Source organism: Rhodnius prolixus, unplaced genomic scaffold (genome assembly GCF_049639745.1).
Source record: "Rhodnius prolixus isolate KJV_2025 unplaced genomic scaffold, Rpr scaffold_17, whole genome shotgun sequence".
NCBI lineage: Eukaryota > Metazoa > Arthropoda > Insecta > Hemiptera > Reduviidae > Rhodnius > Rhodnius prolixus.
Window position 1 is genome coordinate 396,608 of NW_027411626.1, and position 17,043 is coordinate 413,650.

Genomic DNA, 17,043 nt, shown 5'->3' on the forward strand with positions numbered 1-17,043 from the left:
AATGAAAACTATTGCAGAAAACATCTGATATTAAAGATTGGAAGAAAATGTCACATTGCGAGTTATGAAATGTAGTGTTTACTGTAATTACACGGAAAACGGGTTACATTAAATTTGATGTTATTTAACTTTTCCTTCAGAATTAGGATTCTCTGATTTCAGAATTACTTTGACTCTCTAAGTTGTAACTTTCAAATCTCTCTGCATTATCCTTAACCTGTCCGATAACTTTTTTTCTATATTTCTCCTTTACCAAGAAGTGATCTCTAGGATATCCGAGGATTGTTGAAAACCAATCAAAACATGATCTGATTTGATTTCTTATAAGCCCGTCGGGCATCACCCGACAGTTTCTTGGTGTAACTACTTATGGAAGAAGTTTGTACAACTAATTTTTCCTAATAAATCTTTTTTGTTTTTAGCCTGGACTTTGCTCTTACTGTAAGCCGCCATCAACGGAGATTTCTCTAAGCAGTTTTGTAGGCTTTCTAGGAGCTCTAGTTGCAGCGGCATTTCTTATCGTCCTAATACTTAGATGGTTTGGAAGATTTGCTATTTGAGAGATATCTTAAAAGCAATATAATGTTGCTTTTAGAATAGATTTAAATATCATATTCGAATTATAATGTAAGTAACTTTAAAATATTTAAAAAAAAAAAACAACATTTAAATGGCAATATTTACTGAATTTAAAAACTGAAGATTCAATTTTTATGTTCACTTAGATATTGCCAGATTTTTAAAACGGTACTTATCTTGTAAAAGACAAATCCTAAAGTATGACTTGTTAAAGTTAAAAATTGTAAGTTTTTTCTTCATTGGTTGGCCTTCAACTCCAGGCGAATTGTCTAGGGGAATATAATAGAATGTTGACCTACAGAAAAGTAATAGTAGACAACCAAATTTTAAATATAATAAAGAGACTAGTATAAATTTTATAAAGAGCCAGTAGTTACATTTGACATAATCCATTGTGGATTTATTATTTTATTGGATATCCAGGCAGTTGGGAAGTCCTGGAGACGCCACAGTGCTCATCAAAGCAGGTAAAGGAATCAATAAATTGGGACAGAAAGAAATCAAAAAAGATTTTCTCATCCCTTCATAGATCATCTAATCCCTTTGCCCACTATTTCTGGCAGTTATTGAGCTGCTTCAATCAAAATAGGGAGGATTAAAAAGAAATGAACGCAAGATGGTACGAATATAACTCTTGCATCAGTCGAAGAGTTTTCTACATAATTAAATTTGTCTTGGAACCTCTCGTGATTTTTTAAATGCAAGAAGGATATCTTAACGAATATAGTGATGCTAATGACCGGGCATACTCTTCTTAGGCTCTTCATTTCTTCAACAAGAAGATATTTTGAAGGCACATTGCCAACTTAAAAACTTGAACTTGATTGAGTAGCCTACAGAGCCTATATGTTACAAGATATCTCGGAAGAGTTTGTAGAATACTGAGTGAGAATCTTATAGGTGAATATGATTCGGTAGGGCTTCTCTATAAACCTGGGTCTAACGAATTTTTTAAAAAAAAATCGTCAAACTACCTTTACAGAAAGGTATTTTCTTAGCTTCGTTAAAATATCCGCATAGATGCTGTGAATTCCTTGTAAAATGATGGTTGTATAGTCCCACATATTTGTACGGGATGATAATGAAAAGTTGTATCATTAAAAACAATAATAATGACTTTAATTGTATTAATTTAATGATTGTAAATATGTTCTTTAAATTTAAAAAAAATAAATAAATATTGTACATAATTTATATTTAATTTAATTGTGGTGCAGGACTTCTCACTTAACGATTCTTAGCTTTTAAGGCTAGTGTGGGATTAGCTAAAATAAGTTTTAAGCCTTTTGTGATATAGAACCCAACTATGGAGTGCGTTCAAGGAACCACCCGAACTCTATGTTGTGGCATTGCTACGAATGCAGCTCAAAACAGAAGAAGTTATAGCAATGATTGGGCAAAACCCATAGGTCGAGACAGGCGAAAAAAGAAACGAAAAATAGCCTGTATTGACTTTTTCATGAGAAAAAAAAAGAATGCGGCATTGCAAAAATTTATTTGACGATGGGTTCGGTTCTTCGTAGAAGTCTTCGTAATTTGCCCTTCACCAAATTCCTAATTTTAGGTTAGAAAGAATTGAAAGAAGTGCTTTATAACTAGTGGGTACCACTATAGAACATTCGGGTCGCAGTAGCGTAAGGGTTTCTGGCCAACCACCATGAAGTCCAAACTAAGACATTCCTTTCTTATTCTTAACCATTTGAGTAGTTCTTCAACAGTTCCTCTTTATCCAGGAGACGCTTAACACTCGTTTTGTCATCAATTCCAAAAACACCCATTCGACCATAATGGTTTAAAGAGACTCATTTGAGCCATATTCTAGAAAAATTGCGTGCTGAAATAGTTAAGTAAAGTTGTCCCTTCATGTTAAATTTCTGACCAGATCCTAATTTTCATCGATTTTACATTTTGTGTATTGACAAACACAGAAAAATTTCTGTAAACTACTTTTTATCATTGGATCAGTTGATCTTTTCCAGCAAAAATCTGTACACGATTCAAAACCTCCTCTTAGGGCTGAGTAAAAACAAAGGACAATTTTAATGTGAGCACCCACGCAATTACTCGTAAGCTAAGTTTTCAAGATTATCAATTTTCTTCAGTTTACAAGTTTAAACCAAGTTTGAGTAAACTAGAATGGTTTTTAGAGTAAATTATGGATTACTGAGTAAATTTTCAGATCCAGTGTGCCATTTTTCTTCTAACTATAAAATTAACTCATATTCTTTTTAATGAATTACAAGTATTTGAATTTGACTGATCCATTAACCCTGAATGAAGAAGGACTAATGCCCATTTCAGTCATGATTTTTATAATATTAATTTAGCCGAGCTTTCGACCTAGGGACTAGGCCATCTTCAGGGCTTATTGACAATATAATATTTTTACATTGTTCTTATAAAAGTTGGTGTATGTTCTGTCCCTGACTGCTTATGTACTCTAGAGTTCAGAAATAAATCCAAACAAATATGAGGTCTGTAAATTAAGTATTGAGACTGATTTTTTTAAAAAATTTTTATTCAAAAAGAATTACAATTCTATATTGTCACCTTCAAAATAACTTCCTTCTGAAGCCACACAGCGCTGGAGACGTTTCTTCCACTCCTCCATAGACCAGTGCTCGAACTCCGATACTGGAGAATAGCCTTCAGCTGGTCGGTCGGTTACAGCCGTTTGAATGTTTTCGACTGTCCGAAAATGACTGTTCCCTTGAGGTGATTTTTCCAACTTCGGGAAGAGAAAAAAAGGACTCACAAGTCAGGCGAATAAGAAGGCTGAGGAGCCACAGGAATGGTTTTTACTGGCCAAAAACTCCCAAAAAAGGAAAGTCGCAGATTTTTCTCATCCCCAATTCATTGGTCAAAATTAATAAAATAAAAAAAAGGTTTATGATTGACAACGACTTTAACCATCGAGTTATAATTACCTACAATAAAAGAAATTGTAAACAACGCTTAAGGGTGAAAATTAAAATTTTCTGTTACAAAAAAAAAAGTCCTAAGCTCCGGACTTAGATTTGAAGAAGATCGTTAAGTGGGGAATACTTGTAAAATGTATTTATTTTAATGTTTATTTGTTTGTAAATAGTTTCATATCTTATCAATGGTAATTTTATGAAAATCAAAAGAAGCATGTATAATTTAGAGATATTTATATTTGTCGTTATACATAAATTGTATATACAAAAAATTATTGTTCATAATACGTAATGAAATTTGAAAGTTAACAAATGTGGATAACCATGATGGTGATTGCCGAATTGTTTTGTATAGTTATTTGACATCTTTATTTTTTTTTGTTTTGTTTCTTATTTTAGTTACTTATTTATTGGTATGTTCTTCTCTCTCTCAAAAAAAAATTGCATTGAAAAGAAAGATATTTGTTTTTTTTAATTAAAATTTAAGACACGACAATATCCAGAGCCTTTTCAGTGCACTGCCGGCATCTTGACAGTGTGCCCTCGATACAGACAACACTATCCATCACCGTTCAGTGGAACTAAATAAATTTTTGGATAAGTAGTACCGTGGAGTCTCGGTTATTCGCGTCACCCTTTTATCCGTCTATTCCAATAAAACGTCACTGAATTTTTTCTTTAGAGATTTTTTCCTTAGTCTTTTAGGTAACATACTCGTGTCCATCATTCGACAGTTTGTGGGTTTTTTTTTTTTCCTAAAAAAGATCAACCACAAACAAAACCGCCCACAAAACCGATTAGATGTCACAGACATTGTATTCATTAATTTTAATACACAATAGAATAATGAAAGATACCCTGACCTTTAAGGCTTAAGCGTATAAACGTATAAAATATGTATACCAGTTAATACAAAGTTTTAAATACACGTTAAACAAAAGAATTTGGAAATTTTCCTGTTTTTTTCCATTATCCGTCTATTCGACTATCCGTCACCGTGTCCGGATGGATAACCGAGACTCCACTGTATATTTCCAACAAAAGTAATAAGTCTTATTCTGTGAGTATATCATTTTTTTTTTTTTTATCCTTCTCTCTCATAATCCATCGTAGAACGCGTTTTTTTTTTTCCTGAATTGGGCCAGTTTTGGATACTCATCCATTATCAGCGGCAGATCTAACAATCTGATGTAGAGAATTTTACTTTTGGTTGCACTGAGTGTTGAGTCAACGAGTAATAATAATGTGTTGACTGAAAGATATTGGAAATTGAATTCACTACACCCCAGTCTAACAAATCGTCATCTGATTTTGGATGGAAATTTGAAATTAGAAACAGTACAAAAATTTGCATGCTACCATGGATATTGTTTTTATGCGGACACAGCCACGTTTTCAGCTATTTGAGTTATGTTAAAAACAAAAAATTGCAAAACTTAGTGCGCCTTAACAATAAGATGTTTTCGATAGCCAAGAAAAAAAATAGCATCCCCTTCAAAAAAAATGATGATTTATTTATTGAATTCAGGATGAAATAAACAAATTATGAAAGAAATGCTGTCATCATCATAACTTAGTTGTAAGCATCGCTCCCTCCTCCACTCTTATTTCTTCTATTAATTATCCCTACCACATTATGCTGAACAAATCAAGTTTGAATCGGGCCATCGTAAATTCTATAACTTCAAAGTTTTTTTTGGGTTTCAATAAATTTCAAAAGTTATGTTGCTTGAAATATTTACATTTTTGAAGTTAATTTTCATTGAAAAAGCTGTTAATATTGACAATTTAGTGTTTAAATTACATTATAGAATCACCGCTCTGCTGTTGTTCATATTCTCCGTGTTGGTCACAGCTCGTCAATATTTTGGCGATCCAATTGATTGTTTAGTGCAAGGTGTGCCAGAAAAAGTGATGGATTCATATTGTTGGATTTCTTCAACATTTACCGTACGTTATTTACCACATCAACAAATTGGTGTTCATATGGTACAACCTGGAGTTAAAAGTTATATTGAAGGTGAGGATACGGTAAAGTATCATACATACTATCAATGGGTATGTTTTGTTTTGTTTTTCCAAGCAGTCTTATTTTATACACCACATTATCTATGGAAGAATTGGGAAGGTGGAAAAATTAAAGAACTTGTTGAAGATCTTAAAACGCCATTTTCCAAAGAGAAAAACATAAAACAGAGAAAAAAAATAATTATAAATTATTTTAAAAACAGCAAAGGACAGCATAATGTTTACATTTATCATTTCTTATTGTGTGAATTACTTAATCTATGCAACGTATTCGCACAGATATATCTATTAGATGTTTTCTTAGATGGTGGTTTCATAAACTATGGTTATCATTTGCTTGGCGGTTATGATGATAGCGCTACAATGAACTTAGATCCAATGGCCTCGCTGTTTCCAAAAGTTACAAAATGTACATTCAAGAAATTCGGACCATCAGGCACTTTGCAGAAATTCGACGGTCTTTGCATACTACCAGTTAACATTCTCAATGAAAAAATCTATATAATCTTATGGTTTTGGTTTTACATACTTGCCGTAGTGACTAGTTTATGGCTATTGTTTGAATTAATAGTTTTGGCCAGTTCAAAACTTCGTTTTTCATTATTAAAGGCTAGAGCGAAAATTGTTAACACTAATACGGTTAATTCAATACTAAAAAAGTTCAAAATAGGTGATTGGTTTCTATTGTATCAAATTTCCAAAAATATGGAGATTTTAACTTTAAAAAGTTTCTTGGAGGAATTAAAGAGAAAGCTGAACAATGGAAAGCCTAAATAAATTTTTGTAATTTTTCTTTGTAATCATTTTTGTCAAATACACAAAAAATTGTGTCAAGGTGTTTTTTTTTTTTGTATTTACTAATTAAAGGTATTTTATTTGTTTTTGATAACTTTATATTGTTTATACTTTTCTTGAAATACAGTAGACTCTAAGAAATCCGGACTTTTGTGGCGGATGGCCGCTCCGGATTTCCCGGAGGTTGGAATGACTAATGATTTCCGTCTTTATGGCGAACAATTATGACAATACTATATGTGTTAACGTTTATTAACAGTAAGCAGCTGTTCAGTATTATATTGTACAATGTACAGTATTACGGTAATTAATAAAAACACCGGAATGAATAATACATAATAACATAGTAAAACACAGGAGTTAAAATAATTATTATTTACAAGTTATCTTTTGAAGAAGTCCTTAATATTGGTCTGCTTCACAGTTTTAGCTGGTTGCCTGGCCGCAATGTCCCTCAACTTCCTCAAACAAATAATGTCGGCTGCGGATATTCCTTCTTGTTGAGTAATGTACTCTAGCGCTCCGTCTAGCATTTTTAAACTCTTCTGAATGTGGGATAAGATTTGCCTGGATCTCGGTTAATTCTTTTTCCAAGGTTTCTTCATTTGCCATGCATATTATGTTACATTATATCAAATCAACGTTTTATCGTTTTTATTTGCAAGAAATTTTATTATTTTAAATTCAAGATCATCGATCCGGACTATCGAGAGTCCGGACTAGTCTGATCCGGATTTCTGAGAGTCTACTGTATGTGGGAACTGATTAGAACCTACTTTTTCTAGTGGGGGACAAGCCACCTCACAAACTACGAAAGTTTTCGTCCAATTACACTTGAAAAAAAAAGTTATAAGTATTCTTTCTACGATATTTTTATTACATTCCAATAATTTACAAACATTTTCCTCAATACCACCCTTTGAAGACATCGCCTATAAATGTTATATCATCAGCTGTGTGTGGCTTTTAAAAACAAGCGCAAAGTAAAACATGACTTTAATTAAATTTTCTTCCTACTGTTACAAGTATAAGCAAATAATTTGTCTTTGATTTTATCCAATGTGGCGCGCATGTTTATTGTATCCCTGAACGATTTCAGACTTGCATCCATCATCAGAGGGTAGATTAGTGTAGAAATTACGACTTCCCTTATGTTACCGTCCAAAATGTACTAACTGGTGAAGGAGATAACATGGTTATGTATGTTTGTTATTATTCAAAATGTTTGATAAATCGTAAAATATTTTGATTATTTTTACAAAAGTTTAGGTACGTTTAGTTCTTAATTTACTTAAGCATTAGTAGATTAGATTAGAAAACAGGACGGGACTAATACCCCAACGGCACCGCAGCCACAAGAGGATTATTGTGCCTCTTTTTTTTTTTTTAATGATTTAAGACGCGTCAACATCTAAGGTTATTTGCGCCCGGAGCTTTTTTCAGTGCACTGCCGGTCTCCGGATAGTGTTCTCTCGTTACAACACCGGACAGTGAGCTGTAAGAAGCTCCTAGGAAGAGAAAATCTAAGGGCCAGCAGCTGGATTCGAACCCGGGACCTCCGCGTGGGAGTCTAGTACGCTAACCGCATAGCTAATCCCTTCCCTCATTATGCCTTTAAGAACTAGTAAGAGGAAAAGATTTAAAGACAAACTGGAATTAATGTTTTGAAGTTTTTTATTGTTCATATTTAATTAATACAAAATAAACTGTATTCTATACAAATCTTACATTGAAAAAGCTGTATTTGTACATGATTATTTTCTTTTATTTTTAAGCCATTATTATTATTATTGGGATTTTACGAATTTACTTGTAAAAGAAATGGAGCCAATTTTTTATTTTGTTCAATTTTTTTTTTCAAAAGTCCATCACACGTGCTAGTTTTTTTAGCCTATTGAGCAATATGTCGCCTCTTTTAACGGTCGTCTTATACAGAATACTTCGATCCATGTCCATGTCTGTAGCATCTTTAATTCGCATCGCCTCATCTGAGAGATGCGCCGAAGTGACCACAGTTCTGGCTACTGAATCGATTTTACACTGGAGTCGTCCAGATGATGCTAATTTTGAGACTTCTCTTTCTATAAATTCGGCCGTTACACCAAATGATTGTGCCATATAATCCAATGATAGAGATCTGAAAATTGAAGATTTTATTAGATAAGTTAGCAAATTTATACCAATAAAAGCAGGTTTATAGTCAAAATGCTATCTGTTTAAGTAACGAGAATTAAGTACCGGTTTTGTGTAATGATTCTGAATGAGAGAAGTGCTAAAACGTAAAAGTGATTGGACACCACTAACTTGAAGAAGAAGATGCAAAGGTTCAAGGAATGGTTTGATAGGGTATTAAAGTGTAAAGAATTATTGGAATACCCATAACTCTAAAAGTATACCATGCTTTAAAAAAAAACCTCGTTCCCTGTTGAATATTTAAAAATAAATAAGCTTTATTATTTCTATTGAATACTCGACTTTCTTAACAAATCAAAACTTAGCTGTGAATGACATTATCTTATTTCTTTATTTTGATTAAATTTTCTTTAAAAAAAATAATTGAAATTCATAATTCTCGGCCCTCATTAATCTTTCTTCTCTTCAATGTTACTGTGAAGTCAGAAATTTTAAATATTCTAAGACTTTATTAAAAAGTTGAGACAGCAAGCATAGTGCGAGATGGTAAGGTAAGTGAAGTCGAAATCTCTACATCAAACTAATCAATCTACCACTGATAATATGCCTGCTACAATTTAAAAAAAAAAAAAATTAGGCTAAAATTATTATAATACCTGTAAGCTTGTAAAATCTGTTTATAAGCTCTAAGCCTCATCTCTTGTACATAATGTCGATAGTGTGGATGCAATAGAGGATCTCGTTTCATGGTAGTCTCCACCTGGGCCAACGCTACCAGGAAATCAGCGTATCGTCCATCATAGAGCGACAGAAAATATTCCCTAAGATCTCTATATTGAGAATGTAATGCTTGCGCGGTTACACCTGCATGCATCAATTTGTTCTTCAGTTCACATCTTGGCAGAGCAATCATACAGGACAATACTGTATAACGGATGATCATGCCAAAATCAGCTAACTCATACGACTCAAAGGTTGGTACAACGTCGACAAATAGTCGGGCAGCTCGGGCGTAATCTCTAATCGCAAAACTCCAGATCCCTTCGTAGGCTTTCAGTTTGTTACGTGAACTCCAATCACCCTGACCTTCAATCAGTTCTGTAGCTTTTTCAATAGCTGATGTCATGCCTACAAGAAAGAAAAAAAAAAATTATCTTCCAACTAGCTTATGGAAATTTAGTCGAGGAGAATGAATAATTAGCTGAATTCATCTCGCCAATTTTTTTACATAAAGAATGCTCCGTGAATCTGAGGTGTATTGATTTACGGACTTTCATTGTTGCAAAGAAACATATCACATGTTACGTTGTTCCTGATTAGTTCTTCTACAGTCAGAGACATCCACAGAGAGAAGCATTTACTAACGTGAATTCGCGTTACACATCCATGGTACCAAATAGCAAAGCATTTTAAGTTTGAGCATAATTTGCCTATTAGAGACCTAAAGAAATGGAAATACATCGGTGACTACCTCTACCTTGCTAAGGATTAGGATAAAAATCAAATAACTCAATGGCTAGATCACACAACCAATCTTTGACATAAAATTTTTTGTTGCCTTAATAACCTTTAAAAAATTTAATCTATGGTTCAGTAACCAGATGCATGGTATAGCGAAGTACCAAGGTTGTATTAACAAGAGTACATGAAGTTACGAATCAAAAATAATTTTTAGAATATGTTACATAAAATGAAAAGTAATAAATATGCTTGTGCAGAAATTGTATGAAACAATACAAAAAATTTACGCAAAGAAGGGTTAGATTCAAGTCTCCAGGGTTAATAATTGAAGTAAAAATAAGGAATCATTCGCCGCAAAGCAGAAAGAGGTAATTAACTTATTTTGACGTTTTAAAACTATTCATTAGAAGCACACTATAAAACTACTGAATTTATGAAGTTGTTTCCAAATATTTAAAGTGGTATACACACCTTTAATATCGCATCCATGGAAATAGGCAATGCGAAACAGTGCAAATACAGCATCAATCCTATGAGTTTTAGGAACAGTCTTATCATTAAGTTTCGATTGGGCAAGTGCTGTTGAGGATTCTTTATCGCCAATTGACAGCATATAATCCAGTCGAGCTGTCCACAATCCACTGACCTGATCTTCGTCGTCGATGACACTATTTTCATGTTCTTTCTCTAGTTCAGCCAATCTAGCCGCATTTGCTGTACACATTTCTTCATAAAGTTTTTTATCCAATGTCCATCCAAGATCATTGCAAACCTATAATTAAGAGCACCTTTGAAGCTATTAATAATATTTAAGGTCAAACAACTTCCTTTAGAAAATATTTGAAGATTATTAAAAGTTATGTCGGTCTCTAAGATTAAACAAATGTGGAACGATCTTGTACATATGCGAGGATGAAATTTCTTTTATCTTGCATACATACAGAGAAAATATCGGTCTAATAAAGTTCTATTAGATTATAAATATGAAGTATTAGTTATTAAGCGTTAAAGTTTTGTTTGAAAATTACACGTTGAAACTCCTCCTAGTTTCCAAATCTGATTTTTTTTTGCGAGCTTACAAAAACAAATACAAATTTACGGGTGTTCACAGTGCGAACCTATCCAAACGAGAATTTTAGTTTCATAATGTAAATATTTGCAAACCTATGTATATAAACAAAAACAACTAATCAAATTCGTCTCACCTCTTTGTAATAAGGTCCCATCTTTCCTTCTTTAATTCCGTTAAGCAGTTTATCCTTTAATGATTGATCATTCTGACATTCAGGAAGTTTTAAGGCAAATTTAACTTGCGCCAATTCCATATAAGGTGGCGTTACACCTTCGCTTTCCATCTGTATTAAGTGAAAAATAAAAACTGTACTAACAAAGTATTTCGTTAAAGTAATGATCGTTGTCCAAAGAAAATTACACAAAATAAAAGTAGACCTTATGAGTTAAAATTCTAAAACGTAATACAGTACGGTATGAAATAAATAAAAAATGAAGTCTTCTTACCTTTATTTTTAAAAAAATATAAAAATTCTTGTTCTTAACCTAACGATGAAATATCATTGACCGAGGTGTACCAAACAATACTCGCACAGTCACGACCTGCAGAAGGTTACAGCCGTGCTGTGCAGACCAGTGTACCTTCCCAAAAAGAGCTGCAATATGTGAAATTACAAAACATCTAGACTTTTATTTGCTAGCTTCTCTCCATAATTATAGAAATTCCAAAAAATTTAACACAATTTTGAATCCATTGGTAATTATTAGTTATATTAACTTTTGGTAACTTAAATGCACGTAGTTTCGACGGTTTTTTTTCCTTCCCACTCCAATAAGGTTAAAATCCTTAATTCCTATTACTAATTATTCACTATCCAAAGATATAAAAAATTGGGTAAAAACCGATCTGGATAATCAAATATATATCTTCTGAAGAAACAGAGCAGGACTCGCTGACTAACTGAATTGTCATTCATTTAACGTCATTTTAACTATAATCTTAATTAACTGGAATATATTTAAACAATTAATGTGCAGTTGAAATTCACATTTCTAATAATAAAAATTGTGGGAAAACTATGATGCGAGTACTTTTTAATTTGAACAATTATTTTTTTTAATGTGATTTTGTACACTGATAAGCAGGTAATTTGAAGGTTATAATCTCGCTGATGAAGAGCGCATACCGCATATCCATAGACAAGATGTCACACGTAGTTATTTCTTGTGATGTTTTCGAGCAGATTAATCGTTTTGATCAGATAAGGTGAAAAAGCTTTGCAGTTTTGTTGGCTGCTAGCTAGCAAAAGCCCAAAAATGAAAGCACTTCATAATTTCATTAAGTAATTAGATGAATCTTTATTTAATGAAATGGGCTGTGAGGAGACCCCGGCTCCTTAGAACCTCTTTTGTGAACTCACATTTTTGTAACTTTACACATGGATGCTTTTTTTTTTTTTCTTTATAATAAAGTTAAATAGCAAAATAACAATATGAAGTACTACTAAGAAATGACGAACTTGTTTCTCTTGATTAATCAATTTAGAAATTTCATGAAGTATCACCTCAATCAAGATGTACTCAGAATTCTCAAGATTAGATGTGTATGAAAAAAATAGAAGCAAGAATTTCAAAGTTAATAAATTTTCCAAAAAAACAGGTCGATAAAATTAGTGCACATTACTTCCAGAGAATATAAATTGACCATAGTGAATCATTGGCAGTACTCAACATTTTTATATCAGATTGGAAAATTCCTAAATTTGTTATTGATTAACACCATTACTTTGATATGATTAACATTATAGATCTTGATTTTCATAAATTTCGGAAAATGCATGACTTATGCTGTCCTGGCAATATATGAAGAAGATTGGAAAATTATATTTCCTGATCCGCACTGCAACAAATTATTTTCAGAAAGGCGTTGTTTCTTTCTATCTCCCAAAGAGCAGCTTATTTTCATCAGTGAAAACCAGTACCTCTTAATTTTCATCTATTTTTCAGATATAGTATTGGTTCATCATGTATAAGTAAAATTTTCCGGATAAAAAGTAAAAAATGATGATGCACAAAACATAATACACTATATTAATGAAAGTAAACTGAGAGAGACGAGTCGTCAGCAAGAAGAATGTAGAAAAAGATAAGAGGCGACTGAAATGGATTACTGGAGGCGTTCCGCGAAAATATCCTGCAGAGTGAGAGAGGAGGAGAAAGAATGCGGATATAAGAAAAATAGTGGAGAAGCATAGCTAACAGTGACAGAGAAAATGGAAAAGAAGAAACTGATACATATGGGTTCGGCCACGTGTTAAGGAGAGTGTGCCAGAAAGTAGAAGGATGCCGAAGACTGTAATACAGGAACCGCCGGAGAAGAGGCAGGCCCTAGGAACATTGTGGGCAAAATGGCATCTATAGTAGCCAATGGCTGGACGAGGGCTGTGCGAGCAAAAGGCGCTGGAGAAATTGTATTGGATTGATCATGTGGATAACTATCATTCCTGCAGCGCACTACATTGTTGGTATATGTGTGTGTGTGAGGTCCGGATGGTTGTTTTATGGCGGGCTAATTGGTCTAAGAAAACCTTCAAAGTTGAGGAAAAATCCTTTAAACAAAAAAAAAAAACTACTCAGAAAAAAAATAATAGTAAAATATTAAAAGAAAAAAGAAAACTATATAAATAATGGAAAGAAAAATAGTAAAAAATACTATTTAACTATGACAAACTTATAGTTAAATGAAAAACTACTTTACTGCGAAGTGAGGAACCCCCAACCCCAAAAAAAAACCTAGGGCAAGGGTCACATAAATAAGGGAATGGAGTCATCGTGTGGTTTTGATCTTCTCAGAGTTACCACACGCCCTACACCTATGTGATTGTCCTTCGTCAAGGATAACATTTTTAAGAAATAAAAATAAATAGACATATTAAAAATAATTAGTAATAAAATCAATAAAAAAACAAGTTTTATTAACGTAAACATTTTTTCTTTTTTTTTTTTGTACATGGTTTGTACCAGTTATAGTTTTTATTTTTTTTACATATATATATATAATTAAAAATCAGCAAATCCTATAGTTTTTGGTACTAAATAAAAAATAAAGAAATGGTAAAAATTAAAAACTACATCACAACACTTAATTTTAATATATAAATATTTTAAATTTACATTGAATTGATATAAAAGAAATTTGAGATAATTGCAAAGCCTGAAATAATAATGTCTCTCTATTTACAATCAGCGCCAAGATATTGTTTTAATTCTGAACTTATAGAATATGTTTTTTTTTTCCTTTCTTTGGCTGCAAGCTTTTTTTTTCTTTTTTTTTTAAATAGGAAGTCTTATATTACCACTTTATTATGTAACTTCCGTTACCGATGCTCCTAGTATAGGCTTCGTCAAATATTGCGAAAAAGAAAAAATTACCCTACTTCTTTTTAAATCCATCAAAATATTCACCAAGTTTGATGGACTACTTTACATTTATCCAATATCACAATTGCTTTTCTCTATTTTATTCCCTTTCTACACAAAATATACTTCCTTAAAAGTCACAGGTATGGTCTCCTCTTTCAAAAAAAAAAAAAAAAAAAAAAAAAAAAGGGAGGATCTCAAGCATTCCTAATAAATTTTCTCATCAATTGAACATCAGCACCAAATTTTTCTTTCTCTTTGGAGGAGTCGTTGTTGGGGGGAGATAGGGGAGTGTTGCACCAATCTGTGCACAGCCGTAGCTGTAATAACAGCATTGCCGGACCTAAGAGTGTAAAAAAAAAAGAGTCTCATCTCCTGAGAATAAGACAAGTGCCTTTTCGCATCAGTTGGAAAATATACAGGATGTCTGTCCCAAGGTATATGGATAACTTTTTCTCGTAAACTAAAATACGTGTTCCCTTTAGTTTTTTTTGTTAGAAATCCAAATTTAATTTGTAAATTTTTTTTATTTTTTTTAAGAAATCTGAAACCGCTCCTTGTGTCGATATAACACGCCTATCAAGATATCTCTTTACATGCCTGGTGGTGGACACGGGGGGGCGATTCAGAGGCCACCTTGTTCACCAGATTTGAGACCTATGGGCTATTTCCTTTGGGGGATACCTCATTTTTATTTCTTTTCTTATTTCTGTTTATCTAAATGCATTTCTAAACCTAGGTGTATCAGGTGTGAGGAATTGGAAGGTTGCTGCAATGGATAGGAGTGACTGGCGGAAGCGCATTGAGGAGGCCAAGGCTCAGTAATGGACTGTAGCGCCAGTAGTAGTAGGTGTATCAGAATCAAGCCGGGATTGCATTTGTAGATGAACTAAACTAACTTGTAGATGCTTGTAACTCGGTTAAAACCGAATCTATTTCTTTGGCAGTAAGGGAACAATTGGCCGGAAAGAGCATGTCCATGCATCCTCTAATGGTGGAGGCCATTTCGAGCATGATCTGTAATATTAATGAGGAGTAAAATTTATAATAAAATAGTACTTTTCTTCTTATTCAATCAAAAAATCTTTATAATATTATCATTTTTGAAATTTCTTACAAGAATCATGTTTTCATTCATAACTTATAAAATATCGTTGTTCATTCTTTTTTGGTGACTGATTCATAGTTTCAATGGGATTGAAAAAAAAATAACTGCCATTTCAGTCTAGGAAAATTTATTTTGCGGAGCTTTCTGACCTAGGGGGTCCATCTTCAGGGCTAGTTTAGAAAGTAATACTATTACATTTCAGGGTTGGTGTGTCTTCTGTCTTGTCTGTTCAATAGACTGAGTGTGATCGGCCTATGTGTAATATGTGTCAGGTTGTGAGATTACACATAGACCGATCACACTTAGTCCATTGAACAGACAAGACAGAAGACACACCAACCCTGAAATGTAATAGTATTACTTTCTAAACTAGCCCTGAAGATGGACCTAGTCCCTAGGACAGAAAGCTCCGCAAAATAAATTTTTCTAGACTGAAATGGCAGTTATTTTTTTCAATCCCATTATAAAATATCGCTAACAGAAAAAAAAAAAAAAAAAAGTTCAGGTAAATTTTTCTTAAAAAAAAAAATAGAGGAATCTATTTCTGAAATAAAAACCACACCTCCCCATTTGAAAAAATTGAATTTGATGCCTGTATCTCGCTTCTGGAAGCTCCGAGAAAAAAAATTTACAAATTAAATTTGCATTTCTAACCCAAAAAAAAACTAAGGGAACACGTATTTTTTTAGTTTTTCCCTAGCTATCTTACGTTTCCGAGAAAAAGACGTTATCCATATACAATAGCTTGGGACACCCTGTGTTATAGGAAAAGAGAGTCTTAAGCCAAAAATTTGGTAAGGCGCACAGATTCTTCTTCTTCTTCTTCTTTTTTTTTTTTTAGACAGTGTTTTAAGGGCCGACGACTTCGTCCAGCGTCACGATATGCCAATTTTTACATCTTAAAAGAGTATTGTCGTACTCCAGGAGATGAGCATTTCTCAACATTTGCCAACTTGATTTCTATTATAAAAATCACAAAATTTAAAATTAATTTTTGATTTGTTATTATACCCCCACTTAAAAAAAAAAAAAAAAAAAAAACATATTCTAGCAATTTGAGCTTATTATTATTATTATTATTTTTTCTTAATTTCTACAAATTATTACTTGACTCATTTATTGTTAAAATATAGCTGGCTACAAGGTGAACGATACGGTTACTGATTTTTTTTTTTTTTAAATAATCTAATAATTATTTGATCTACTTAAATTTGTTTCTATTATTTCTTATTATATAATGTTACTTTTGTAATATTTATATGATTTATACACCATTACATTTATCTGTTCAAAAAATCAAAATACAAAAAAAAATTAACTAAAGAAAAGAACTATTTTTTTAAAAAATCACTAAAAAATATTTCTGTACAATAAAAATCGACCAAAAAAAGTGCAATTTTAATCGAGTTTTTTTATTTAATTTTATTTTTTTTAATTATGACTTTACAAACACGCGTACATACAATTAAAATAATGTATATATAATATATTTAATAGTTTTAAACTTAAAAAAATGTAATCATCCAAAAAAAATCATAATTCCTCTTTTTATATTACTAAATAAATCTATATCACTTTTTTTTCTTTTTT

General features: G+C 32.3%; 3 protein-coding genes across 5 annotated transcripts in view; 2 read left to right on the forward strand and 1 right to left on the reverse strand.

Annotated features, from left to right (window-relative positions):
- LOC141459658 (bcl-2-related ovarian killer protein-like) overlaps nt 1-1,036 on the forward strand; it is a 111,581-nt gene extending 110,545 nt beyond the window's left edge. For all 3 annotated transcript variants that reach the window (XM_074138961.1, XM_074138962.1, XM_074138960.1), the window contains one exon: nt 423-1,036. In XM_074138961.1, the coding sequence (XP_073995062.1) occupies nt 423-560 (138 nt within the window). In that variant the 3' untranslated portion in view covers nt 561-1,036. The remainder of the gene's footprint in view (nt 1-422) is intronic.
- A 4,054-nt stretch (nt 1,037-5,090) lies between these two features.
- Nucleotides 5,091-6,359, forward strand: LOC141459657 (innexin inx2-like). Its single transcript, XM_074138959.1, has one exon. The coding sequence runs from the start codon at nt 5,220-5,222 to the stop codon at nt 6,300-6,302; it is 1,083 nt and encodes a 360-aa protein (XP_073995060.1). The 5' UTR covers nt 5,091-5,219; the 3' UTR covers nt 6,303-6,359.
- Nucleotides 6,360-7,976: 1,617 nt separating this feature from the next.
- Rpn7 (regulatory particle non-ATPase 7) lies at nt 7,977-11,573 on the reverse strand. Its single transcript, XM_074138957.1, has 5 exons — nt 11,433-11,573; nt 11,120-11,269; nt 10,386-10,686; nt 9,110-9,581; nt 7,977-8,457 (listed from the first exon to the last, which is right to left on the reverse strand). The coding sequence occupies exons 2-5, from the start codon at nt 11,267-11,269 to the stop codon at nt 8,178-8,180; spliced, it is 1,203 nt and encodes a 400-aa protein (XP_073995058.1). The 5' UTR covers nt 11,433-11,573; the 3' UTR covers nt 7,977-8,177.
- Between the last annotated feature and the right edge of the window lie 5,470 nt (nt 11,574-17,043).